General features: G+C 43.9%; 1 protein-coding gene and 1 long non-coding RNA gene across 3 annotated transcripts in view; both read left to right on the top strand.

Annotated features, from left to right (window-relative positions):
* Positions 1 to 19011, top strand: part of EPHA4 (EPH receptor A4) — a 95232-nt gene extending 76221 nt beyond the window's left edge. For both annotated transcript variants that reach the window (XM_072042205.1, XM_027464077.3), the window contains 9 exons: positions 536 to 649; positions 830 to 1015; positions 4808 to 4869; positions 5413 to 5622; positions 8173 to 8322; positions 10721 to 10914; positions 13356 to 13511; positions 13799 to 14688; positions 16709 to 19011. In XM_072042205.1, the coding sequence (XP_071898306.1) occupies positions 536 to 649; positions 830 to 1015; positions 4808 to 4869; positions 5413 to 5622; positions 8173 to 8322; positions 10721 to 10914; positions 13356 to 13511; positions 13799 to 13913 (1187 nt within the window). In that variant the 3' untranslated portion in view covers positions 13914 to 14688; positions 16709 to 19011. The remainder of the gene's footprint in view (positions 1 to 535; positions 650 to 829; positions 1016 to 4807; positions 4870 to 5412; positions 5623 to 8172; positions 8323 to 10720; positions 10915 to 13355; positions 13512 to 13798; positions 14689 to 16708) is intronic.
* A 2476-nt stretch (positions 19012 to 21487) lies between these two features.
* On the top strand, positions 21488 to 24008 carry LOC113844441 (uncharacterized). Its single transcript, XR_003499053.3, has 2 exons — positions 21488 to 22306; positions 22640 to 24008. It is a non-coding gene; the product is annotated as an uncharacterized lncRNA (long non-coding RNA).
* Positions 24009 to 26661: the final 2653 nt, after the last annotated feature.

The raw sequence follows: 26661 nt of genomic DNA, 5'->3' as shown, positions 1-26661 counted from the left end.
TCACACTATCTAGGCTGTCTAGGCATGACTTTTCACCACAATAGTCTGCAGAGGCAGTTTTTGGATGGACCAGAGGCAGTCCTGCAGGAAAGTAAATGCAAACTTTGCTGCCCTGTTTCTAGGACTGAATCCTACCATTACTTCCATTCCACTTATCCACTTACTAAAACGATTACCTGAGCTCTAGGATCCCAAAAAAGAAATGTGATGTCTTTTATTCTCACAGGTCTATGGCCAGGCTGTTGGCCTGGCAGTGATTGATGGCAATGACTCGTGAAATTCATTTATTGGCAAAAGTCTGTTTCCTTACATCAATATTGGGAAATATTAAAGGATTACGTTAAAAAAAAAAAAATCACGTTGAGGAAAAAATACATTAAGGCCTTCCTTCTTTCATCAGTCATTCCTGGCTTACAGTACATTTTTATTGTGCACTCTCTTTGCTGTTGTATATCATTAAGGCTTCAGTCTCATATGTTATGTGTTCAGCAGCATGTAGATCAGTGACTTCAAATAAAACATTTCTGCCTTGCAGGTGTTAGAACATATGTGGATCCTTTTACATATGAGGATCCAAATCAAGCTGTGAGGGAATTTGCCAAAGAAATTGATGCCTCCTGCATAAAGATTGAAAAAGTTATTGGTGTGGGTAAGTGCCAGAACTTTTGCATTTTTTGCAGTAAATATAGTTTAAAATTTGTTTTTAGGAAACATGGGATCCTGTGATCTTTGTATGACAGTTTCCCAGAATGAACCGATTTAACATCTTGACAGTACAAACATGTGCTCCATGCTCATGATCATGGATTCTTTTGCCTTTTTGCTTAAGGGGAATTTGGTGAAGTATGCAGTGGACGTCTCAAAGTACCAGGAAAAAGAGAGATCTGTGTTGCTATTAAGACCCTAAAAGCTGGTTACACTGATAAACAACGGAGAGACTTCCTGAGCGAGGCCAGCATCATGGGACAATTTGACCACCCCAATATCATCCACTTGGAAGGAGTAGTTACTAAATGTAAGTAGGTCATTTTCATGACAAGGCCAATTTAGAAGTCACTGAGAAATAAAGTCTGTGGGTGTTTTTTTCTTTTGTTTTGCTGGTTTTTTACCCTCTTTCCTGTGAAATGACAGATGGAAAAGATCCACTGATAGCTAATAGGAGGAAATCAGTGTGGGACAAGTCATTAATCTCGTTGTCAGCTATAAATGGGTTTATGGTTTCAGATGATACTCTATCTGTAGGCAGCTTGTACAAGATTTTGTAGGGGGAATTAATACAGCAGGGGTTCACTGTTTTTTTTCCTTTTTGCTATGCCAAGCAGGCATCTTTCACATCTTTGCTAGTCTGAGCTGATTGTTACAGGATAGGCAAAAGCAGATGGTGAGCAAAGAATTTAAAATAGTTGGGAGAAAAATCCCAAAACAAAACTACGGAGTCATATGTTTAAGGTACAAAGCACAGATGTAAGGAGCAAGCCTTTGAAATGAAGTATTCTGTTTTAGTATGAAACTTTCTTATTTGTTTTTTTTTTAATGATTTACAGGTGTGATAATTGCACTTTGCAGAAATTACCTGGCTGATTTTTTTGTTTGATTAATTTTTTGCTTTATTTATTTATTTATTTTTGTTTAAGTCTGTTAGCATTCACTGTGCCATGAACCCTGCCTTAGAAAGACAAAGACAGCTTACCGGATGCTGTTTCCAGGCTTGAACTGAAAATACACCTGTGAGACAGATGCACTTGGGTCTGACTTGATGAAACACCACTGAAATGATGTAGTTATTGTCCCTACTCCAACCGCACTAGGTGGTGTGTTGGCAAAGCCTGACACTGGTTGCTAATCCTAAGGGACCCTTTGGACATAGGGGTTCGTTCTCAGGGCAGAAAGAGCAAAATGAAAGCAGACAGTGAGCTTGTGAGCTGCTGTTAGAGCAGGAGCTGGATGCTTACACTACCATGTAACGTTTCTGGACATCTCTCCCCTCTAACAGTTGTGGGATGGGGCTCGTACTGAGTGTCACTGTTGGCTTTTCAAGATAAATTCTGCTAGGGAAAACAGGGGTTTGGTTTTTTTTTTGCCTGTCATTTACTGAAGGCCTCCCTCAAAACTGAAATTTAAAATAATGCTTTGTTTAAATTTTTCAGGTCTGATTCTCGTCTCTCTTGTGTTGTTGTTGCTGTAACAAAGAGGGGGTGTTTGTGGTCAGCTCAGAGCGCTCGCTGCAGGCAATAATTTTTGAAGCACCTCTGTAAAAGCAAGGCAACATGGGAGTCTTTATGTTGAAAACCTACTGAGGCTTGAACCCCCTTAGCTATTACAGCTTTAGCAGTTATAAATGGCTGTCTGCATTTGCATAATGCAGTTGTCACTGAATTAAAATGATTGGAAATTTTCACCGAGGAGGTAGCAGCCTGACCCAAGAACGCTTCATTGCCTGGCTCGCAGTGAGCACTGCTCCTGCAGCAAGCCAGCTTGCTTACCTCAGAGCTCGCGTGTTTGGTAAACAGGGCTACTTAAGAAGACATTTATCTCAATTTCTCCATAGGTTTTCTGAATGCTGTGATAAATGAATGCATTTAATAAACTTAAAATTAAAATGTGAGATAAATAGTGGAGTAGGTGGGGGTTGAGGGGAGAGAGGCAGCAAAAAACCGTGAATACATTATTGGCTGCTAGTCAAGTACTTTAATAATTGACTCACTGATGGTAACTTCTCCTCTCTCTTTCCCTCTTCTCTGCTAAAGAAGTGCCTGAGTAATGAAATTATGTGTTAATGCACTGAAAGAGTCTCCCTTTTTTCCTTTCTACGTTGACATAGTGTCTTTTGATTGAGGAAGGTTAATTAAAACTCATTTAGCTCTATTTGTTCAGTGGAAGCATTCCGGTCACAGTTGCAAAGGATAAATGAAACAGTGACACATGCAGATTTGGTTGGAGTTTTCTTTCTTTTTACCAAAGAATGCTGGCAAAGGTGAATTAGAGAGAGCATATTACTTTATTACATCTCTGTCCGTAAGGATGCGAGTACTCAGCCAAGGTCACTAAGCCCTACATCCAGAACAGTTTGCTTTATGCCATACTGTCTCTCCCCTGCTTTGTTCATGCAAATCAGAAAGGGCTCAGCTGCCAGACTGGCATTCACAGGCGTGCCAGTTTGCTTGTGACCAAAACACTAAGATTTTTGATACTGGTTGGAAAGGGGAAGGAGAATCGGAACAGTAAGTGGCCTGCAAAGGCTAGATTGAAACTGGAAAGGTGAACTAAATTAATGATAGGTGAAATAAGTGATGTGTCTCACATATATGTTGGTCTAACTGAAATGATGTAAAACCAGTCAGTAGTCCTCGTAGTACATCGTTTTCTAACCCCCAAAAAAAGAATAAAAGGACTGCTTCAAAAAGGGAAATCCCTGAAAAATAAAGGGAAAATCATCTTGACGAAAAACTCACTGAGATATAAATGAGGATGGGAACTTTCGGTGCTAAAATATTGCATGTTTTCATACCATGTTGTTCTGGAGCAAAGACTTGCTGGTGCAGTTGCTGAGCAGTTCTGAAATGTGATACCAAGACAGAATTGAGCTATGTGCAGTCAGTGATGTGTCCGTCGATCCCTTCTCTTTTCACAATGTTTTCATCTTCAGAGCTGCCACAGGAAGTACAAGAGCAGCATTTCTCTTGGTCAGTGCCTTTTATATAGGAAGAAACTTGCTAGTTCGAGTAGCTAGAACAAACAGCTGGGCTGCCATGCCAGCCTGGTGTTGATGATAAGGTGATCCCCTGACTTCAGGTGGGCTTAACAGTGCTCATCTTGGGACTGGGCTCCTGCCACTCTGTCTCTAACAAGTCACTTACCTTCTTCTCTCCTCCCATTGCTCACTTTTAGAAGGGAGGTGATACTGGATCCTTTTCTGCAAATACCCAGATGCTGAATGTGGAGCATAATGAACCCCTTGAAATAATTAGTGTTACTTGTATGTACCTAAATGCTTCCAGTTTCAGCTTTGTATGACTTTGTAAAGCACTTGAGGCAACATCAAGCATTACTTAGATATCTGCTGTTATTTATAGGCAGCAGAGTGCCTAGAAAGCATCCCCATGTCAGCAAAGTTGCATCACATTTCTCTTCAGGCTTGGTTCTCTGTATTGCAGAGGGGAAAGCTGAGTGCTGCTGAAGCATCTTACCTCATGTGACACAATTCATTGAATCATTTATCCTGTAGTTGAATTCATGAGGCAAATGGCTTTGGCTCATTTATAAATAACAAGGGACAAAGGATACAGACTCGAGACAGAGAAAGTTGAGAGGAACAGTTTGTATTTTGCACTCTTGTCTTCGAGTACCTTGTAGCTGCTGACAGCTTCTAACTCGCCTAAAGCGTTGATCTTTTGAAAGAGAGGGAGACGAAAGCGTTCATGAATTCCATTTTAGAAAAGGAAAGCTTTCTAGTCTGTAAGCAATTTAATTACAGTAAAGATTTTTGTCAAGTTTGAACGGATCTTTTTTTCTGAGCTCTCGATTATCAATTCATGTATTCCTTAGAGACCAGGAGCCACTTTAGTTAAAGACCTTGTCAATGAGTCAGACGAAGGGTTAACCTTCCAGATGGGGCTCTTTGAATGTTCCCAACCTATAATATTTCTTCCCTTGCTCCCCACAGCTGAGGCATAAGCTCGGTGCTTTTCAAATTAAATGAGATTGTGCAAGACAGGTGTCTTGGCAGTAAAATCATGTGCAACCCATTTTTATCCCATTAACATTGGCGTTCATCAAGAAATTGTGTTTTTCTTTCTGTGAACTCTAGGTAAACCGGTAATGATCATAACTGAGTACATGGAGAACGGCTCCTTGGATGCCTTCCTCAGGGTAGGTGATTTCTTCATAATAAGCTAAAGAGATTTTATATTGGGAAATGTCTTATGGTTTCTTATTTTGGTTCTGGTTTGCCGAGGGATACTGAAAATTCAGCTTTCTAAAAGAAATTATGGTTGTACTTGGGAAATTCTGTCTCTTTTCTGGTGTTGTTCCTATCAAAAACACAGAGTAAATGCAATGTGGATGAATACAGAATAAATGTGATGTTTAAAATAGCAGGGTCTTAAATAATCCATGTTTAATGGGAACGGATTTGATTTTCTCCATTTTTGAAAGCACTGCAATGCTATAGACTCATTAAAGCTGGATATATAGCAACCCAGATACAGCATCAGTGGAAGCTGTGACAAAACCTCTAAGTTTGTACTTTACGGGTGAATTATAGACGCTAGTCGGGAGAGCGGGGACATAACATTGCATTTTATTTGAGAGAAGATGGGGATCCAGCGATATTCTCTTGGCCAATTTCAGCAATGGCAATAATGTAGCTTTTAGCTTAATGCTATGTGATTTTCTTCCTTTCCCCATCTGCAGAAGAATGATGGCAGATTTACAGTAATCCAGTTGGTAGGGATGCTTCGAGGCATTGGCTCAGGAATGAAGTACCTGTCTGACATGAGCTATGTGCATCGGGATCTAGCTGCTCGAAACATACTAGTCAACAGCAACTTGGTCTGCAAAGTGTCTGACTTTGGCATGTCCCGTGTCTTGGAAGATGACCCCGAGGCAGCTTACACCACACGGGTAAGGAGGGAGAGAAAACGTCGAGTGGGTTTTCTTGCCTACCTGATGTTTTTGTGTGACTGTGTGAGAGGTGACAATGTTTTGTTTTGAAATAATCTCAGTCATAAAGTTAAACCTATATCACAGCATAAAAATCAACATTGGCCCAGACTCCGTAACTGCTATAGATTGATGTAGTGTTATTGCTCCATCAATGGCTACATCAGTATTTCTTCTCTGAGATTGTGACCCATGTACTCCTCTGGTTTCCTCAGTGTGCTAGGAGTGCGTGACAAGAATCTGATGCCAGAAATTAGAGCCTGGGCTTCTATTCCTTCTGATATCTACACATATGCATAATTATTTGCAACTGGCTAGTCCCAGTGAGGTTTTGTACAGCAAGTCTTGATATGCTACCAAAAAAAAAGAGTTAAAAATAAATAAGTAAATAAATCAACTTTTGCTCATCTCATAACTTTGACTCCAAATAATTTGGGCTGGGAATAGCATTGGGCCTGCCTTCCCAAACTTGGAGGTAGTAAATGCTTTTGCCTCACTTTTTGTTTGTTTATTTATTTCTTTCTTTCCTGTTTTGTCTATATTTCCCCGCATCCCACTAATTTTGCTCAGCCCTTTTAATATGCTGCATGTGGAATGGTGCTAATGCAAGTACTTCTGGCCACAGAACAACATCTCGACTGTTACCAACCTTTGCACCAATACCTCTGTAATTAACATGTGCGTGGAAAAAAATCTCAGTTTATAAAGTCTCTTTTTTAAATTGCTTATTTTCTTCATTTTTAAATATCTGCCATTCTCCATCTGTTCTCCCTAGCGCAGAGTTTGTTTGCAGTGCTCACATTTTGCGGTTTAATCCCAGCACACATCCTTTAATGGATTCACATTCATTACAGGGAAAGATAGACTTGGATAGTATTAAACGCTGGGCAACCTTGGTGTTTCTCACTTTTAAGGATGGCAAGTGGAAAAAGCAGAAGCAGAGGTCTGGAAAGCTGCATTCAGGGAAATCAAAGTTTAGGCAACAAAAAGACAAGAAAGAAATGATTGAAAAGCCTCCCTTTGAATGTAGTGAGTGCAGATACAGTATTATGTTTGTACTCGAGTAAACTAGAGGGAATCAATGCAATTTGCATCACAGTGCATTGTCTTCATTTGGTATCAGCAATGAAGGATCAGGAAAATTTGGATAAACTCCACTGTACTCAAGCAGCTAAATAAAAGGAGCTTATTGACAATTTTTAGAATGATGACCATGTATAAACAATGTTTACGCATCTGTGTCTGAAAGGGGGAGTAGAGCTTTTTCGTAACCAGAAATGATGCAGTCAAATGCAATTTTTAAAGCATCCTTTCTTAAGAGAACGGTGCGTCCTGCTCCCCGTTAGTAACATCTCATTAAAGTGAAAGCATCCTGGAGCCCCATGAGGCACTTACTGCTGCGAACTGATTCACAGAGGGTCTGATGCAAAGGCCAAAGGAGCCAGAAGAAGGACCCCTTTTGATTTCAGTTGGCTTTGGAACGAGTCCATGTTAAACACTTGAGAGAGATACTAGGACAATAAGCCATTAAGCATGCACATGCTGCACTCAGTTTTGGATAAAAACTATCTACAGGATTGCTGAGGAAAAAAATTACCAAAATAAACTTAATCAAAAAAGCATAAAAGCAAATGAAAAAAATAAATGAAATCTTTGTTCGGCTTAAGTCATTCCCCGGATGAAACTGCAGGAAACCAAAAGCTCAATTAAAAACACCTTGCATATTAGCATAAACAAGAGGAGAAGTCTGTGGCCTGGGATCACTCAGCTAACGCAAAATCAGATAAACAGGATGGAGCGAGCTCCTTTTAAAGCAGTGCAGGACCGCAGTGGCCCAGGTCAGGTGCCCAAGTGTCCTTACTTGTGTAGAAAGGAGTATTGTAACAAGAGGCAGCTCTCTCCAACCGGTACCAAAAGCAACTCTGCAACCTGCTCTGGTGTGGGACTGGGAGAGCCCAGGGGCTTGCTCGCCTTCTCACATCTCTGGTAGGAGCTGGGACATTGCCCGTGGGAAACACCCCAGTATTCATAAATCTTTGCAGTTTATCCTCCCTTTATTTTACCTTTTTGAAAAGCAAAACGGTTATAATCCCATTTCTTTCTGAAACAGGCCAAACAGGTCAGACAGGTGAGCAAGGAAATAGCAATTAACAGCATATACTTGGTTTGTCAACCAAATCTCCGAAATACACTTTGTACAACTCCTGGCTTTTTCTCATGCTTCGGCATAGCCCTGAGCAGAGATCTTGTAGAGGACTGATAAAAATACACTTAACAATGTCCTGGTTCCCCTCCATGTGACTAAAGAAAACAGATGGGCAGCATTGCCTCCTGGTTGGATGTGACAGTTTTATGGCACGGAAAAGGGAAAGTGAAGGCCTTTTAAAGAATAATCTGGAATTGCATACAGGAAACCATTTTGTATTTGGAATGGCAATGTGGAACAGTGTCAGCCACGCACGTGACGGGGTCAGTGACTCACTAGCCTGCATTTTCTTTTATTTGTGACAGGGTGGCAAGATCCCTATCAGGTGGACTGCACCAGAGGCGATTGCCTACCGTAAATTTACATCGGCGAGCGATGTGTGGAGCTACGGCATCGTCATGTGGGAAGTGATGTCCTACGGAGAGAGGCCTTACTGGGATATGTCCAATCAAGATGTGAGTTTCCCTCTGACGCTTCGTCTTCCTCTTCTCTCCCTTTCTTCCCCCACACCTTTATCTTTTTCTGTAGATGTTCCCTGATGTGTTTCTGTGTCTGTTGCTGTGCAGTTATAAAACACTCCAGGTTTTTAAAAGGTTATCATGAGTGGTGGATTCGTTTTCCCAGGGAACCTCTCCAGAGTAAAGAGTTCCCTGAATACTTCAAGTGTCATCTGTGGTAAGGGAATGGGGGATTCTCTAGTTAGGATCTAACTTGTGCGCATATCTTTCTTCTTTTCTTTTTTTTTAAGGAAAATTATTAATCAGTTAAAGAAAACAGAGGACAGAGGAGAGTGGAGAAAAGGGAAATGAATGTATTTAAACTATTAGATCATAACACTGTAAAGAGGAGGAAAAGTTGAATATTGATTTTAAATCTCAAGTTTATTGAAAATCTATATGAAAAAACACTTGAATTTAATGGGGTTTCCTATTAGTAGTTAATTCTTCAAACCCCAGAATGCTTGTAATTCTTCCAGATAATTTTATTTTTTGTAGGAAATCTGAAACAACACATCCAAAATCCAATTCTGATTATCAGAGCATCCTTGTGACAATTGCATAGGTGCCCCCTGAGGACATTAAAGAGCAGCTTTCCTAAATGACCGTTCTTAAATTATGTATGTCCTGTTTAAGTGTACCATCTGGACTACTTCAGTGTATTCCAAGAGGGACCGCACACAACGGCTGCTATTCCAGAAGAATATTTAGTATTAATACTAATAAGAGCTTTTGCTAATAGATTTTTTATTAAATTAAAAAAAAAATCCAGTGGAAACGAGACATAGATTATCCATAATACTTTTCCCATGGAATTTGCAAACATACAAAGGAAGAAAAAAATGTTAATCTGAATATATATGGTCATGGGAGTGGTTAAGTCATTTTACAAGTCATCTGCTTTCTTATGTAGAGCCGAAACATTTTCAAAGAGTGTCTAGATGTGATGGCATTTAATCTAAACAGGGGGATGTAATTTTAATTTCCTTCTGATGTGAAATGTCTCTTCTGGCACCCAATCTTGCCTTCCTTTGCTAAGAGGAAGTCATCAAGACTTAGCAAGAAAATAAAACACCAGATGTGTCTGAGTTATATCAGGCATGTCTACACAACATAGCAGAGCTCAGTGCAAAAACCACGGAGCTGATATACTAGGCTGATACACACTGCAAATGTGCAGTGCTAGACCATGTCAAACAGTCTGAACAGGACAGTCAAAGCCAACAACACTGTCTCTGCATCTCCTTTTTAGTACCTGGCATAGACATACCATGTTTTTTCTCCTTAACAGCAGTGAAAGCCGTGCTTTCACAACAAAGCAGAAGTGGATTTGCAATTATTCTCCATGTCTGTTGAATAAAGAGGAGGCAAAAGGATCTTCTTACTTCCTGAATTTGTCAAAACCACTTTGTGGTCACTGATTAGCTGCTAATAGTGCAAGCATTTTCCCCCCACTCTGTTATCCCAGTGGGTTTTAGCCACTAATTGGACAAGACGAGAAGGAGGGAATTTAGTGCAATTCAGTCCCTGTGCACTCCTGGTCTTTAGTGTCTTGGTGAATCCTGCCAGGAAACTCATATTGATTAAGGCCTGAAGGCTCCTCAGCAAGTCCCTGTCATCTCAGAATGGAGCCCTGGTCATGTCCCTTTTCTCCTGAGAGAACTAACACGCCATCAAAGTGCTGAGCTCTGGAGCTGTCTCTGGAGGGTTCGAAACGCCATCAGCTTGCAGTTTTTCTGGATCCCATTAAGTATGAGTTGCGTAAGTGAGCTGCTGCATTGGACTACAGTAACTTTCTTTGTAAAGTTGCACCAAAAGGTTCCTATCTCTGAGTTTCTTTGAAATGCGCAGTGGTGAGTGAACAAGTTCTCCACAGGCCTGTATTACTGACAGAGATGAGCTAGCCCAGGAGAAGAGGAAGGAGGGGATGATCTGCTGTCCCCTAAAAATGATGGGAAAATGTTCATCACCAGCATAACTATGTACCCCAAACTGATGGATGTTGAAGATTTGTTGTAGATCTATTGCTTTGCCGACGTTCTGTGCATCGAGGACAGTTTTGCCTTCTTTTCTATTTTGTCTTCCCTTTATCCCATGATGCTCTGTCTGGTACGTTGCTGTGTTGTATCTGATGCCTGCTTTCGATGCTGTACCCTTTTAGTTCTGAACTGTTGAGGAGAAATGGCAGTACTGAGACCACCAACTGCTTGAGTCTGAGTGCAATCTTCCATATTGCTTCACTTAATTGTGGATTTGTTTCCATATTTCAGATTGCCCTAGGATAAATGATACTCAGCTGGTAGATGTGAGTAGTCTCTGATGTTCTCTAATGTCTTCCTAATTGTGCCATTTGCAGGTTATTAAAGCCATTGAAGAAGGGTATCGGTTGCCACCCCCAATGGACTGCCCCATTGCTCTCCATCAGCTGATGCTAGACTGCTGGCAGAAGGAGCGCAGCGACAGGCCTAAATTTGGACAGATCGTCAACATGCTGGACAAACTCATCCGCAACCCCAACAGCCTGAAGAGGACGGGCAGCGAGAGCTCCAGGTCAGCTGTGCTTTTGTGTTGGTGATGTATGGGGCAGCAGAGTGGAGGTGACAGGCAGAGCTGCAAGTCACCCTGGCTGCCGCTCTGGGATCAGAGCGTGCCCTGCCCAGCCGGGCTGCGCAGCAGGCGCTGTGCAAGAGAGCACAGGCTGTCCTGGCACACCGCCGAGCCCAGCTGGGCACCTCAGCCTCTCTTCGCTCTGTGAGAAGGAAAGTCAAATGAGCTGCATCGCACCAGCGCTGGCCAGGTTTTTAACACAGTCTAAAGTAAATCCTGGAAAAGTTCTGATGCGGGCAAGCCCTGTTTGCGGCGTCTTCCCCTCTCCCACCTCAGTAAAAGGGCTCGAAGGGGTTTCCTTAACGCAATGTAGGTAACAAGAGTGATGTGGTTTTCTGCAGGAAAAGTACATCATCAAGTTTTATAAACCCTAGATTTGTGTAGGATTTGCAAATGAGCATTATGGCATTACAGCCAACACCTTGCGGGCATTGGGAAGGTGTGGATTAATTTTTATGTGAATTTGAATTTAATTTTGTGGAAAGCCAGTTTCATGTCTCCACTGATCCCACATTACTTTTGTGTTTTGTTTGCTGAGCATGGTATACCTGGTGCGTGCAAAAAAAGCACAGTAGGAAGGAAACTCCCAGAGTTACAGAAACAACAAATCTTTGTTGGGACAGATCAGCAGTTTGTTTGAGCTGATGAAACACTGCTGAAGTAATAGGAGCCGTACTAATTTACACCAAGTTTGCTCTGTTGTTTTCAAATGCCTTTGGTTTGTAAGGTGAATTTGCTTACAGCAAATGTGGAGAAAAGCTTAGCAGGGAAGAAACAAAAGGAAGATAAGAGAAGAATATTTTTCAGAAGAAGAGAAGGTGCAAAAAAGACTGTTGAGCAATACAAAATTCAGCTTCTTGATACAGTGAAGGAATAACAGGGGCCAGAGAGGTTCAGATTCAGCCTCCAACAGAAGCTGGAAAACATTCTGGAAAAGCTATTTTATTTTTTTTTAAGTCCCATGTCCTTTTGGGACTCTTACACATCTACAATTAGCATTATCCGAAGAGGGATTATTAATCCCGTGAGGCCACTGTCACTAGATACCTTCCAAACGGCCCTAATTGCAGTGATAGCCTGGCAAACATGTATCCGCCCTCGAGACTTAAATAATTGACATGGTGAGAATCACGATATGATCTGCTATGATAATCTGAGCATTGCCGTATCAACCTTCTCCATTTTGCTTTGCTTCCAGTTCACAGGTGCTTTCTGTAAATACCCGTATTTTGCAAAAGTTCAAGACCTGTTCAAGGTCATTCCACGTGCACGACTATTTTTAGATGCTTTTATTTCTTTTCTTTGGAATACGGATCTCAAATTTGCATAAAACTTTATTAATATAATATATGACTTTATAAGTGAAGCATAATTGTATATAATTAGGTTGCCATCACCGGTCTTGTGTGAGATAGTGTAAGAGAGCCGTACCAAGCCCTGCCGCCACGCACGCAGTGCCGTAGGCAGCACTTAGCTCTGCTGTTGCACACCTCATCTTTGATGATGCGCCTTCCCAAATAAACTGCGAGATGATAATTGTTGGGGTTAGATAGACAGGAGTAATTAATAACGGCTTAATGAAAAGGTGTGATTTACAATATACATGAAAAATTAAATGAGATACTAATAAGTGGAGCGAATTTTGTGAAAATAGTTATTTGCAAATCTGTGCAAGGCCAAATGAGAAGCACATTCCACGGTGCAAACAAAGATCAAAGCCCGCGTCAGTCCGCCAGTGCTGGCACACGTGCTGGTCAGGAATGGGCTGATTAAAGAGGGGATTAGCTCCCTGCTGGCCTGAGTTTGATTGAATGCACCCAGCTTGCCTGTGAACCTGGCTAGGAACAGGGCTTATCAGAACCCGCCCTGAGTTCTGCTCTCCAAACCCATCTGTGGGGTTGCGAGCTCACCCTGCCCCTGCGCACACTCGGGTGGGGTTTCCATAGCTGCCGAGCTGGGGGCTGACACACGCGGGGCTGGCTCTGCCTTCCACTGCTGCCACTGAGACGTGGAGCCGGTCGGCCGAGCACGCCACGGCAATGCCATCTTTTTGGTGCCCGCAGCAAAAGCGTTTTCTAGGACCTTTGTTGCATCTGAGGTGGAAACTAAGCAGCGTGGTGGTTCAAGTTACGTATGAAAGCAAAAATAAAAACCTAAGGTTGAGTTCATTCTTGGCAGAAGTTGGCCCATTACCTTGCACTTGGTTAAGTTCCTTGCAGGTGATCTCCTTGGCTGTCCAGAGAGCTTCAGGTTTTGCTAGGCACGACTTGTCGCCCTTGCTTTTCCTAATAACTTAGAATAAGCATTGCAGAGACCAAAGCTGGGTTTGAAAGTCACGATGCGGCTGACGCAGTCTGTCTGTCCTTTTGCTGTTTGGCATGCAGGCCCAGCACAGCCCTGCTGGATCCCAGCTCCCCGGAGTTCTCGGCGGTTGTTTCTGTCGGTGACTGGCTCCAAGCCATTAAAATGGAGCGATACAAGGATAACTTCACAGCTGCTGGCTATACCACCCTAGAGGCTGTGGTGCATATGAACCAGGAGTAAGTACTCAGCGCTATAACAAAAAAACTGGTAAATCTGGATTTAATCAGCCTCCTTTGCTTTGTGCTGCATATCATTACACTCATTAAAGGAATGGAATGCCTTTCATTTGGACGGAGTATAACTTTAAAATGCCTCCACAATGCCTTCACTTATTTAATTAAACATTTCTGTACATCTGCCTTGCTTTTGCTGTGTTACTTGTGGCTGACTCTTAATATTTGTCTCTGCATCAGCATCTGACCCACAGTTCTCAGCCCCCTGCTTCTTCTCTTGCTTCCCGCAGCGACCTGGCCAGGATCGGGATCACTGCCGTCGTGCACCAGAACAAAATCCTGAGCAGCGTTCAAGCCATGCGCACCCAAATGCAACAGATGCACGGCAGGATGGTGCCAGTCTGAGCCAGTACTGAATAAACTCAAAACTCTTGAAATTAGTTTACCTCATCCATGCACTTTAATTGAAGAACTGCACTTTTTTTACTTCGTCTCCTCGCCCGTTGAAATAGAGATCTGCAGCATTGCTTGATGTACAGATTGTGGAAACCGAGCGTGTGTGTTGGGAGGGGGGCCTCCAGAAATGACAAGTCGTCATTTTAAACCAGACCTGGAACAAATTGTTTCTTGGAACATACTTCTCTGTTGATCAACGATATGTAAAATACATGTATCTATATAAATATAAAGTCACATTCGAGTTTTGATGCTATGTTTGCTGCCAGATATTGTCCTTTAAAAAAAAAACAAAACAAAAAAAAATTACTTTCCTTCTCCCTGTGACCTGTAGGATTACAACCATAGTGTTTTATTTGTGGGTGAAACCACAGTTGTGCATCTTTCACTGGAATGAAGAATCTGCCCTAGGATATTTTTTGCAGACTTGATGCATCACTAATACCTTGCAGAAACCTCAGTGAGAATATCATCTGGCTAATCAGTGCCTGTCGATTCGTGACCTGCCCACTGACGGGCTTGAGACATGAAATGACCCACCTCGTGGATTACTGGGCAAAACTGGACTTCTGGGGAGATTGCTGGCTGTTGTGCTGTGCTGAATCCTACCATGTAGAGACTTTTCATGAACATCTTGCCAGTAGTCAGCTGTGACAATCGTGGCTGTGGAGCTTTCGGACATCTTTGCTCTTTCAAGAAGTGATCCCATTGCCACGTGGAGAAGGTCAGTGGAAGTACAGCATCCAACATGTTTGTGGTGCTTTATTTCTTAACCTGTGCTAGTATTTCATCACTGTAAAAAAACAAACCAACCAACCTCTATGTATTATTCGGGGATCCAGAACCCAGTCTGGCTCACAAGCTGTTGCAGGCTGGGATGTGCAGACCAGGTGCAGTAAAAGTGCCTCGGGCCTCAGGCCGTGCAGTGCTCAGAGCCCGACCCCGCTTCTCGGTGTAAGCAGTAGGGATGCCTTTATTTTTGGGGGTGGAAAAACCCACATGTGGATCCCATAAAAAGGAAGAGCAGTGTTTCAAAGTACATACACAGGTAACTGTTCACAGAAGGAGGACCAAGGGCTTTGCCTGTCTATAGTGGCAGAACCAGTGTGTGTGCTTCAGGAAGATCAGCCTCAGTTGCTGTCACTGGTTTTATCTGAGTAGAAGGAAATGTGAAGGGCTCCGTGCACAGCCCCCTTTAGGGCCAGCCCCATAGCCTGGGTTATCAAAGCATCTGTGGGTCTGAATGCCTGGCACATGCCAAATTTGAACAGAGGAATATTTCTCACCAAGTGCAGCCTCAGTTTCTTCTACCAGTGGCTGTAGGCTGCATGGCCGAGGTCTAAGCACCCTTCTGTGAGTATGGCCAAGAAGGTGGCCCATAACTGCTGGAAAAGGTGCCTCCCTCTCCTCTGAGCAGATGGGAAGCCGAGCGAAAGCATCCCCTAGCTCGCTGGGTGGAGGTGGCTGCTGTAGGATTGTGCTTGTCCTCGTTAGATCACGTCGGACAAAGCGTTATCCAGCAAAGCTCTGAACAGGCCTCGGTTTTATTTATGTTGAGGCTTCTGTAACTCTTTGATCAGTGAAAGGGGACCAGAGATTTGTACAGATCGGATGCCTTCTAAAGTCCTTTTGCGGACTGTAGGGGTGAGATGACCTTAGAAAAGTGACAGGATCTTACAGGGGAAGAGGGGGACTTTTAGGATACATGCTCCTGAAGAGACACTGCATTTCAGCTGTGCCAGGCACAGTGTCAAGAAGGTGAGATTTATATTTTGATGGTGCTAAAACTGGTTCTTTGGTCTGCAATATTTTGGTCCCACTTTGCACCTGACAGCAAATTCAGAAATAATTTAGCAGCTTTATATGTCAGATTCTTTTTAACGATTGACTTTATTCTAAATCCAAAACAGCTCACTCAGTTGGACAAGTCACACTTACTGCATCCACAGCGCTGCTCACATCATTTTTGTCACTTTTAACAATAACTTGCTGATTTTAACCACTAACTCTCCCTCACCCCCAACTTTCTCAGAAAACAACTTGTTCAGATTATGGGATGCTAAATTCAGATCCTGTCATGTCATGACAGCTTAGTAAAAACTGTTCTGCAGTATTACTTATAAAAGCTTTTCCATTTGGAGAACTTTAATATTTCTTATAAGAAACTATTTAAACCAGCATGTTTTAATGTCATGTTGCCAGGCGACATAAGAAGCGGTTACTCATTTTAGAGACCTGACACTTGTACTTCCAGCAGCAGAAATTCTTTTGCTGAAGCGCAGAGATACATTTCAGTTTCCCCTTGCTGTAGATCTGTTGCAGTCTGTTGAGATCATCTTTTACATTAAAACAAAATACACCCAATTTTCTGGCCTATTTGAAAAAATGTTTTCTTGGAGCCTACTGACAGTCATTCAGAACACTCCAATATTTGCTACCCAAAATGAAAAATTGTGTCCATGTGAAGTGAAAACTCTGAAGGCAGCTCCAGTCCCTTACATAGCCAGTTACAAGGTGTGTCGTGGAAGCTTGACCTGCTCCCATGTCAGCTCTTCACCAGGCAGGAATGAGTTCAGCTCTTTTCTGAGGACGTGAATGAAGGATTGCAGCAGCCGAGGAGGTGCTGGCTAGCCCAAGGTGGAGCAGCAGCTTCTGCAGGGAAACCTCAGAGGAGATACTAGGGCAGGGGTAGGTGTCTGTTGTGTTGCGCGTTGGTGAAATATTTGTGTTTTCTTTTTGTGCAGGGAAATCAGATTTTGCTTTCATGGCCTCATAGCCTGTCCTGATGATCATATTGACCGTGGAGGAACACAGACCAGACACGAAGCCTTCTGGATCCACGGTTGTGTCTTCCCTAGCACTGATCCTGGAAACCACGCACTGAACAGTCATTGGGACCTGAAGAGAGCGTGACTTTTACTTTCTCTTTTTTTTTTCCTTGCCACTCCATTTTTGATTCATTGAAAGATAACTAACTCGATGAGATTCAGCGCCCAGTTGTCACTGGAGGAATGTACTGTGTCAAAGCCCTGCAGACTTCTTGATTTTTTTTCCTCCCCTTCTGCTTTCTCTTCCTACCTTGGACTTTATTTATATATTTTGTTGTTTTCTCTCCTTATCCCCTGGCTGTCACTGCTGCATCGCAGACGGATGCAGGTGGCAGAACCCTACACATCTTACCATGGACGCCAGGCCAGGTGCCACAGCAAAGAACCCAGTTCCTGTGAGCTGCCTATATACATTGCTGAAGTGACATTTTACACGAAACGTGCCATTGCAGTGATATAAATATATTTTTTTTCCTTGAATGGATAATGGATTATTATCTCCTCTGACAGGTGCGTATGTGTGTTTGTGTGCGTGTGCGTGCAAGTCGCCTCGTGTAGAGCTGCCTGTGAATGTGCCGAAAGCACCCCTGGAAGCGCAGGAGCCCCGCTGCCACGTGAGCGCAGGCCAACAGCTGTCTGCAGTGGTAGCAAGAACACACACATTTGAAAACGTTGAAATTTCTGTGTCTGTAGATGTATTTTTAACTGCCACACTACCTGTAATGAGTAGTTCTGCGGCCTAAAAGAGGGACCATTTCAAGTTAGTTTTCAAGCTGTAGATTACAGGATCCGTAAGGGTGCTAAAGGTTTTCCTAAGTGTTGTTTATTCTTACTAATGCCCTGTTTATGATAAAGAGCAACCAGTTTCTCAATGGCAAGTTGATGGAGGCAGCACCTGCACATCCATCCACTGGTAACCCCGAACTGCATTCTTAAATAGCCTTTTTTATCTGCAAAGGAGGGTTTTAAAGACTTGTTGAATGCAAACAAATATATGCAATTCTTCCATTCACAGGAGCACCTTGCTCTGTGTGCAAGCTGTGAAATCTTGTAACTTTAATAATCAAAACACTTCATTTGCTCCTGTCACAGTTAAGGAACACAGTCACGAGACTGTTAAGGTTACAGTAGAGAGCCAGAGCGTTGCAGCGTGTCCTGTTCCCAGCATGTGGTGAGGTGCTGGAGGAGGCGCCTCCCGTGGCCCAGGGAGCAGTGCTACGGCCTGCTGGTGCTACCTACAGCAGCTTTCTGCCTTCAGAGAATTCACTGCTAACTTACAGTAAACTCACAGAGTTTCTGAGTGGAGCCGTGCACCTAGAGCCCAGGGAGTGTGCGGGTGCTGGGCATTGGGAGCAGGGCGCGAGGTGCCACCGCGTGCCCAGAGCAGCGCAACAAATGTCACGGGATGGGGAGCGCTCCCCTCAGGGGGATCCGGGTGTGCTGCACTGGAAGATCATCCCCACCAGTGGCCGTGCTGGAGGAGGAGGAGAAGGAGAAGGAGCTGGGCTGGGGGCAGCCGGGGCAGGCAGTGAGGGGCTGCAGGCTTCGGGCACCAGGGGCCACGGCTCCGGAGGCAGCTGGGGTGAAGGGGACCCGGGGCAGCTTCCCCACTGCCCAGGATGTCATCGAGAAGCCTGGCCAGCACCACAGGCCTCTGCTCGTTAAGGAATTGTCCTGCTCGCATCCCACTGGTTGATGTTTGTCCGGGTTTCTTGCTGTACTAATTTTGTGATGGATCTATGTATTAAAAAATATATGTATAAAATACAAAAGGCTGGTAAGTAACCAGTAAAGGGGACTTAAAAAGCAGTATTTTTCTTTTGTGACATTTTCATAACCAGAAAAAAAAAAAAAAAACTGAAATACTAATCAGACAAATAAAAAGAGAGTGCATTTATTTTTTTGTATCACTGCAAGTATGTTGGAATATGCAAGGACTGTGGTTAAAATTAGAATGTATGAGGCATATTATAATTTAGTTCATACTGAAAAAATCTAACAGCATTTCTTGGTTCGTGCATTTGAACGATCTCTGGGTTAGATATATAGATTTTCTATTTTGTTTTAATTTGTAATGTTTTTCCCTTCCATGAATTTTAGGTACACATAACTTATGTCATTTATTTATGGTCTTTTATACCTAGTTTGTAAAATTGTAAAATAGCAATGCAAACATTTGCATTTGAAAATAATAAAGTAGTTGCTGTACAAACCTGAAATGGACTCTTTCTAATTATTGCATCTTTTTATTACTCTTTTATTACTTAGTGCTTATCCACAACAAATATGAATACAAAACTTGAGGTAATAACCCTGCTGTTTGCCCTGAGGGGATCAGTTTTCTTCGGGAGATTTCAGAGGAACGCACTCCCAAAGCTCGTTTACACTGCGCAGCTCCCAGCTGTATCTTCAAGCACGTCTCATGCTCCTGTTACTGCCCCAGGTTGTGTGGTGTGCTGAACATCAGAGAATCAGAGAATCACCTAGGGTGGAAAAGACCTGCAAGATCACCAAGTCCAACCATCAGACATAGCTGTGATGTGGGAAGGATGCTGCAGGCAGGCTGGCCTTGTGAACAATTGCAGTGATTTTTCCTTGGGGACTAGGTCCCCTCTCTGGGTGCTATCCCTGACAAACCAATTGCAGGACCATGAGATTGTTTCATTTGTCCTCTGGGGTAGTCTGAGTTATTCTGCACCAACTCTCCCATTGCCTGGGCCTTGGCATGGTCTCTTCTGGCCGAGGCAGAGTCTTGGAGGTTTCACAGCTCCCTTTTGCAGCCTGGCTGCTGCCTCGTGGCACTGCCAGCCGTGCTGGGCGTCCTGGGGCTGCCGTAGGAGACATGGCCAGGGAAGGAGGAGAAGCTGGGGGGTGAAATGGGAACCAGAGGTGTGAGTGTCAGGGGGAGCAGGAAACGGAGCTGCGATGGCGAGGGCTCGGAGCAGGGAACGGGGGTGTGGGTGCTGTGTGTAAAGGGTGCTGCTGGGCGATGGCAGCGCCTGGGCAGGTGTGTGCCAAGGGTGCGATGTCCTTAACCACCCCTCCTGGGTGGCCCTGCTTAACTGGGGTGCACAGAGCTCCTCCCATTGCACCCACCTCGTTATGGGTGTACACAGTTCAAAGGTAGGGCAAAAAGGATGCTGGTTCTTCCAGAAATGGTGCTTAAGCTTTTGACTTGTCTGCCTGACAAATACTTTGAACCCAGCTCTTCTTGGGAAGGGTTCCAGTGAAGCCAATGGAGCTGCGACATGCAGCCTTAATCCCCAGGAAGTCCTGCTGATGGCACTGGCTTAGCATATTTCAAAAGCTGGTTCATTGTTTCCTTCAGTGCTTGAGAACACAAAGGCAACAAACTGGGTGTTTCTCTGGTGTCTTTATTTGGCCGGGCGGTGTGTTAAGAGGGAATGTGTCTTGGCTGGAAAAACAGATTCCATTGCACACACACAGAGAAAAACTTGTACAAATAGTTCAGCCTTATCGTGAAATGAAAGCAAAACCTGTACATCTTTTTAAGAAACAATTGTCGAATGTCCAGCGAGAATTGGGCACCGTCATTTTTCTCTCTCCGATTCCCCGCTCAGTTTCCCTTCCAGTTCCCAAATCTAAGGAACCATCCTACTGAAAGTTTTTACCACGATGGTTTTGTTTTCTTGAAATATATGGATTTTATTAAGATATTTCCTTACCAACAACACACTTGTTCTCTCTCTGCTCCTCGTTTTGTCCACGCACTTGCACTGTAGCATGAGGCAAGGGACTCTGGCTGGGTACAAAGCACACGGGCACTGCTCCTCCAGCCACACTGGTGCTGTTCTAAGCATGTCAAGAAAAATTAAATGGGTTTTGACAATTGAAAAAAAAATCCAACATGTTACAAAAAGCTCTAAATCAACAGAATTAAAATTAGAGCTGCGTTTGAGGCCTTGACCTCAGTTATTCCACCCTCTCTGTGTTCGGGAGTCCCCTTGGGCCGCTGACTGATTCTCCACTGAATGGGTTACAGACCTCGGACATACCTCGTTTCTGGCAGCGGCCCTGAACATAATTCTTTGTTTACAGCAGCCTCTGAGGAAGTTTTATGAATACATAGAAGTTTTCTTTGAAAAACAAAAATTAAAACCTGAAGTATTCTTTTCCAATCAGCTTAGTAAATGTTTTCTCCCTGGGCAGACGGAGAGAGTAGCCACAGGACCATGCTATCATAACTTACTTTTTATATGTTCTAGTTAAATTCCAGCAATCTGCTGCGGATTACTAGCCTGTATCCAGACCAACAAAAGATAATGAAATCCTTGTTTTTTGGTGCTCTTGAACTTACTCCAGACTCTGCTCTATAAAACCTTGTAACCAATTAAGTGGGCTGAGGCATTTTGGTGTTCATTTTTGGAAGACTTTTTTTTTTTTCTTTCTTTCTTTTTGTTTGTTTTTGTTTTGTTTTAAATGGTCAGAAGAACAAAGCCACCATTAGGAGCCCTGTTCGCCTCCCCTCTCTGCCACGGTGCCTTGCCTCCCCTGGGCTCAGTAACTGAAGCCCCAGGGCCAGGCGCTCGGGGGCTGTTTGGCAATTACAAGCACGGGTCCGCGCCCCCTGCCCAGCTTGAAACGACGGCGTGGAGCTGCTCACAGAACGGGCTCCCACATCCCAGCTGGATTTTTGGCCTTGCATTCAGCACCTTGCTGATGAGGCTCCCCAGATGTCTCCATTATAATCACCTGGGGAGGGTTGGTTCAGCAGCCAGCCAACACAGCGAGAAGCTGTATAAGCGAGAGATGGGTGGTGTTGGACAGATGAGGGCATGGGCAGTTCCTGTCTTGGGGGATGTTCTCTGAGCTTTGCTCCAATAAAGGCCTGGGGCAGCACAAGCATTTAGGATGGTCAGCAGCTGTGGCCAGCCAAGTCATAGATGATTTGAAAATGCAGCCATCTGGGAGGTGAGGGAGCATCGGAGCTAGGCTTTAAATCCCCAAGTCCCCTAAAAACTCAGTCCTCAACTGGGACTTTCAGCAGTGCTTTGGTTCTGGGTGTCATAGCATGGCCATGTGCCAGTGGGATTACCTGGAAACTCAACACTCAATATTTCAGTACCAGAATCCCCAGGGAGGCAGGGGATTGTGCAGCTCACCTGGTTAATCTGTCTGGGAGCTTACCCATGACTTTCCAGCCTGAAGATTTGTATTACATGACAAACATTATAGAGCATTTACTTCTACCTTTTTGAAAAAATGGTTAAAATTCTCCTAGGAGGAAAAAAAAAAAAAAAAAAAAAAAAAAAAAACTTTGGAAAAAAAGATGGGAGGTTAAAATTTCTCCATGCTTAAAGAGGCTGCTGAGTTGACTGCAGCAGCGTAGTATGAACGGCCTAGAAAAGGTGGCACCGACAATAGTAAGAAAGTGAGGATAAAGGAGACGATCTGGTGCCTCACGTGGTATGAACTGATTTCACTGGAACTGTCTGGATTTACATCAGCTTAAAGATCTTACTCTTAGCCATATGGTATATGTGAAACTTCAAGGTAATTTTATTATTATTATTTATTTTTTTTTTTTCCTCAAGAAAGATACTATATTCATGTTCTGGCAAAGAGTTAAGTCATGATAGAATGTTCAGGTTGTCCTTTATTTTTTATGTGGCTGTTACTCATGCGAATATTTGAAGGATATGTTTAACAACATGAGGTAGCAGTACCCAACAACAGACAGAAAGGCTTCTGTGGAGTTCCACAGCTCCTCTCTGTCAGCTTGGTTTTCAGGTTTATATAATGACTGCAGATAGGTTTGGTTTGACCAAATGCTTAGGACTGCAATGCAACATTGAACCTCGGAGACCTTTCCCATCATTTTTGCAGAATTCTGGCTGCTGAAGAGACAGGCCATCTCAGGACACCCACGCCTCCTTCACCAACTTCTGCTCTCTGGTATGCACAGGTGGAGGAAAGAAACGGGCAACTAACCAGTCCCCACATGCCATTAAGACAATTAAGACATGACATTAAGGCATTCCTAAGACAAGTGTTACTGGCTTCAAAAACTGTCCAGAAGTTTTCCTTATGCAGGTGTTGCTTCACTTTTCACCTGTTTTTGCGTTCGCACCAGGCTGCAGCCTGCTAAGAGCAGCTCCCAGGGTTTCGGAGCTGTTTTTTTGCAGCCGTTTTATTGTCCCAGCCAGGTGGAAGAGATCATCAACATTTTTTAATCAGCTTTGGAAGTGGGTGTAGTTGATCCAAGAACAAAACACGTTCACCAACTGCTAAATCCAATCGTCTGTGGGTGACTGATTACTTTAAGCTTTCCTAATTGACTGACTGTGGGATTTCTGTGAAGGAGTTATTCTGGCACTCAGGAAGTCCACACAACTATTTCAATCCTGGGAATAACTTGCAAGTTGTGTACTAAACTGTGTTTAACTTCAATGGTGCTGAGTGTTTGAGCAAAGTACACAGGTGGGTGTGCCAGAGCTGTGCTGGGTTAGAGTGGGTGGTTTTCTCTTGTTAGTAACAAGTTGGGTGATGAGAGGAGTAAGTCTGTGGAACCCTCCAGAAGAGCTCGAGGAGTCTTCCCCAGTACAAAGCTCCCGTGATACCTCCCGGCATGGTACTACACAATGTATCTGCATCCATCTACGTGTGTAAGAACCGTCTGCACGCACACACACACGTGCACAGCACGAGCCTGATGCTGGCTGCCCCGCGCCACTGCTCTCAGCCTCGCCCTGCCCACAGCCGCTGCCGCCGTGTGTGACGCTGCACAACTGAAAATGAACCTGCCAGGTGCTGAAGTACCATTTCCATGGGCAAATCATTATTCTAGGGCAAATCATTAATGCCAACATTGTTTGTTTTCAGCGCAGTAGACGACTCCAGCTGGGGATGGATGTTCATGGTGCACAGGGATGTCTGGGGTACGATACAGAGCAACTGCTGGAAGGCTGCTCAGATCCAGGTGAAGGTGTAGGTCCACTTCTGCAGTCATCACCCGCAGCTTTTGGAAGTCTCTGGTGAAGGACCGGGACCAGGGCTCTCAGGGGATCAATGGAGAACATCTTCAGACACAGTTCTGTCCTGTGGAGGGTTGTGCCATGAGCAGTCAGAGCTCCTGGGAGCCTTCCCTGCGAAGCACTCTTCCTGGTTCAGCCTCACTTCTCTGATAACAATAAGAAATATCTTGGAAAATTTTTAATTAAGATAATTCCTTAGCTCTTCAAAAGAACGTACGTGAGTCACACCAATCTGTCCCTGAGTTACAAGCTGGACTGAACAGTTTGGGTTGGGCTGGCAACTGAGTGAGAGGAACAGGGTGCCCAGGTAGCTGAGAAGGAAGAGATGGAGATGGGGGCCCTGGGGACGCCTGCAAGATCACACGTGTGAGCCATGAGCTGTGGTGTCGGGATGATAAGGGGGAAAGAAGTCACTTGTGTTCCCCGTGCCCCAGAGAAACAAAGATACATAGCTCTATTGCTAATATATGTAATGAACTACAGAGACAAAAAGTTCAGGGCTTGACTTCAGAAGCACAAGGGATATCTTTTTGATAAAGTATTGCGTGATTGCTTTTCCTGTAGCTGCCCATCAGGAATCCTCTGGCTGCTTTGTTTTGTCCAGGGCATCTTGTGAGAGTGTGACTTCAGTCACAGAAGAGCTTGGTGGTGCTACATGGGTATTCGATACTTTGCCAGGTAGAAAATTACAGGCTCCTACATTCCTACATTACATTCCTACTATTATCAGCTAACATTCCTGGGAAAAAAAAAAAAAGAGAGAAAGTTGAAGACCCATCTATGAGCTCGTTGGGGGAATTCATCCCCTGACATGAAAGCTCCTTTGTGCAGCTGTGGAGCTGGATGTCTCATGCAGTGCTAGGAGCTTTGCCTACTGTGTTAGAGGGTGACGGTTCTTTTAGTTGTAACTTTTATTTATCATTATTTTTAAACAGTTTCTCAGCCACTGCACCTTCATGTCATCTACCCTCAGGGTATCTTTAAGTGAACCTTCTCGTGAGCCTGCAGTCCCTTTCTAAAGCATAGATGTATTCTGCCCTGGGAGGGCAGAAGGAAGCCGTGAGGATGGAGCTCCTGGTGGACTCTCAGATACTTTTCTCCTCAGGCTGGGGGTTGCTGTTTCTGTGCTGTGGGAGCCCCGCCAGGCTCAGCCAGGGAAGCACCTCGGGGACCCAGAGGGGTGGTGTTTCGGGGCTTGGAGCCAAGGAGGAGCAGATCTAGTGCTTCTGCAGCGGGTGTGTTTTGTATCGCAGCGAGCCTTCGGATTGCTGCTTATTTACCAAAGGGGTCGGGGCTGGGTGAGAGCAGCAAACAACAAACAACTGTGGTTTAAAGCAGAAACACCTGTGAAATCATGCTAAGTTTGTGTATATATTTTAACTGACTGCAGGGACAAATTGTTTCTTCAGCTTGTAGTTCTGCAGTGGGTTGAAAAATGACACAGGCTCCGTGCCCTCCTCCCAAAGTCAATTGTTACCGAGAATTGAGCCAAGTGAAACAAGCTTTTGTTCCTTGCAGTGGAAGAAGAAAAGCTCAACAAAATGGTTTTGTCTTCCAGAAGCACATACGGTCAATTCTGGGCCCTGTGCTCAGATTTGTAGGGCATTGACCAAAGCAACCAGATAAAGCGATAAATAAAGCAAGGGCCTCGTTTGGGTTGTCAGAAGAATTGCTCTGCAGGTTTTACTGGAATTTGCTTTCTTTCCCAAGAAGCCTGTATATTTTCAAGTGGAAAAGTACATTATCTAGTAACTACTCCACACGCAGTTACCAGCAGTGCCTGTGCTGGGTTTCTCCACCTATGCTTGGCTCTTCGGTCCCTCGCTCTTGAAGCAGACAGTCTCAGGTCAAGGTTTGTCTTACAACGCCCTGGTTTATTGTTGATTTCTGACTGCTTCCTTCCTGTGCTCATCCCATATTATTCATAGTTCCTATTCTCCAGCTCTCGGTTATGTCAGTTTCATCCTTTTCCATCATTAAACCTTCCTCATCCCCAACTCTAGAATTGCCACTGGTGAGCTTTTCCCGTTTTCCCAAGTCCTGCCTGTGCTGCACTTCCCTGGCAGCTGTGCGCTCGTTACGGGACTGGAGAGACTCACACTTGCCATGATGACACACATCCAGACAGCTTAACAACACTATTGAATGCAGATACAAACATGCTTCAGGAATAAATGAAAAGCAGTTCCATTTAAATGATTGAGGAAATAGACAACGTGCTATTGGGTACTGGAAAGCTTCCTCCCATCGTTCACAATGAGAGCAGTTGTTGACCATCACGCATGTTCCTATCTTCTTGTTGTGAAGACGAGCCTGCCCCTCAGGTGTGCGTGGGGAGCTGTACGTGGTGGTGTCCGTAGGCACGGGACCCCCCAGGCAGTGCAAAGCATCCAGGTAACCCAAACAGCTTCCCGGCACAGGACTAGCCACCAGATGATTTTATAGCACTCGGTCTTATTTCCTTGCTGGAATAGATAAATCTTTTGTTCAGATTTTTGTTCTAATTTTTATTTACTGCCAAACAAACTTATGCTAACGCTAAGCCTTTCCTGCTTGTATTAAGGAGGGATTTCCATGGACTTATAAGCTTACCTTTTTGAATCAGAATGACAAGTTAGTTTATCTCATAATCTTTAAAATCTCATTATCAGCAGGAACAGCATATGGAATCTTAAATTGAGCAACTGGAGGTCCTATTTGTGAACAAATTGTGTCCATGCTGAAGGCTGAGTCTGTGCAAAAAAGCCTGCCTCTCCCATATGTAACTTCATGCATGAGCATTTAGCCCCCTAGATGAGGTGAGCCCTGTAGATGTAGATGAGCTGCAGTTGCTTATTTACCTAGGGCAGTATTGGGCTGGTGTGATCTGGGCTG

This window comes from Anas platyrhynchos, chromosome 9 (assembly GCF_047663525.1).
Source record: "Anas platyrhynchos isolate ZD024472 breed Pekin duck chromosome 9, IASCAAS_PekinDuck_T2T, whole genome shotgun sequence".
Classification (NCBI taxonomy): domain Eukaryota; kingdom Metazoa; phylum Chordata; class Aves; order Anseriformes; family Anatidae; genus Anas; species Anas platyrhynchos.
This window is presented reverse-complemented; position numbering and strand designations above follow the sequence as displayed.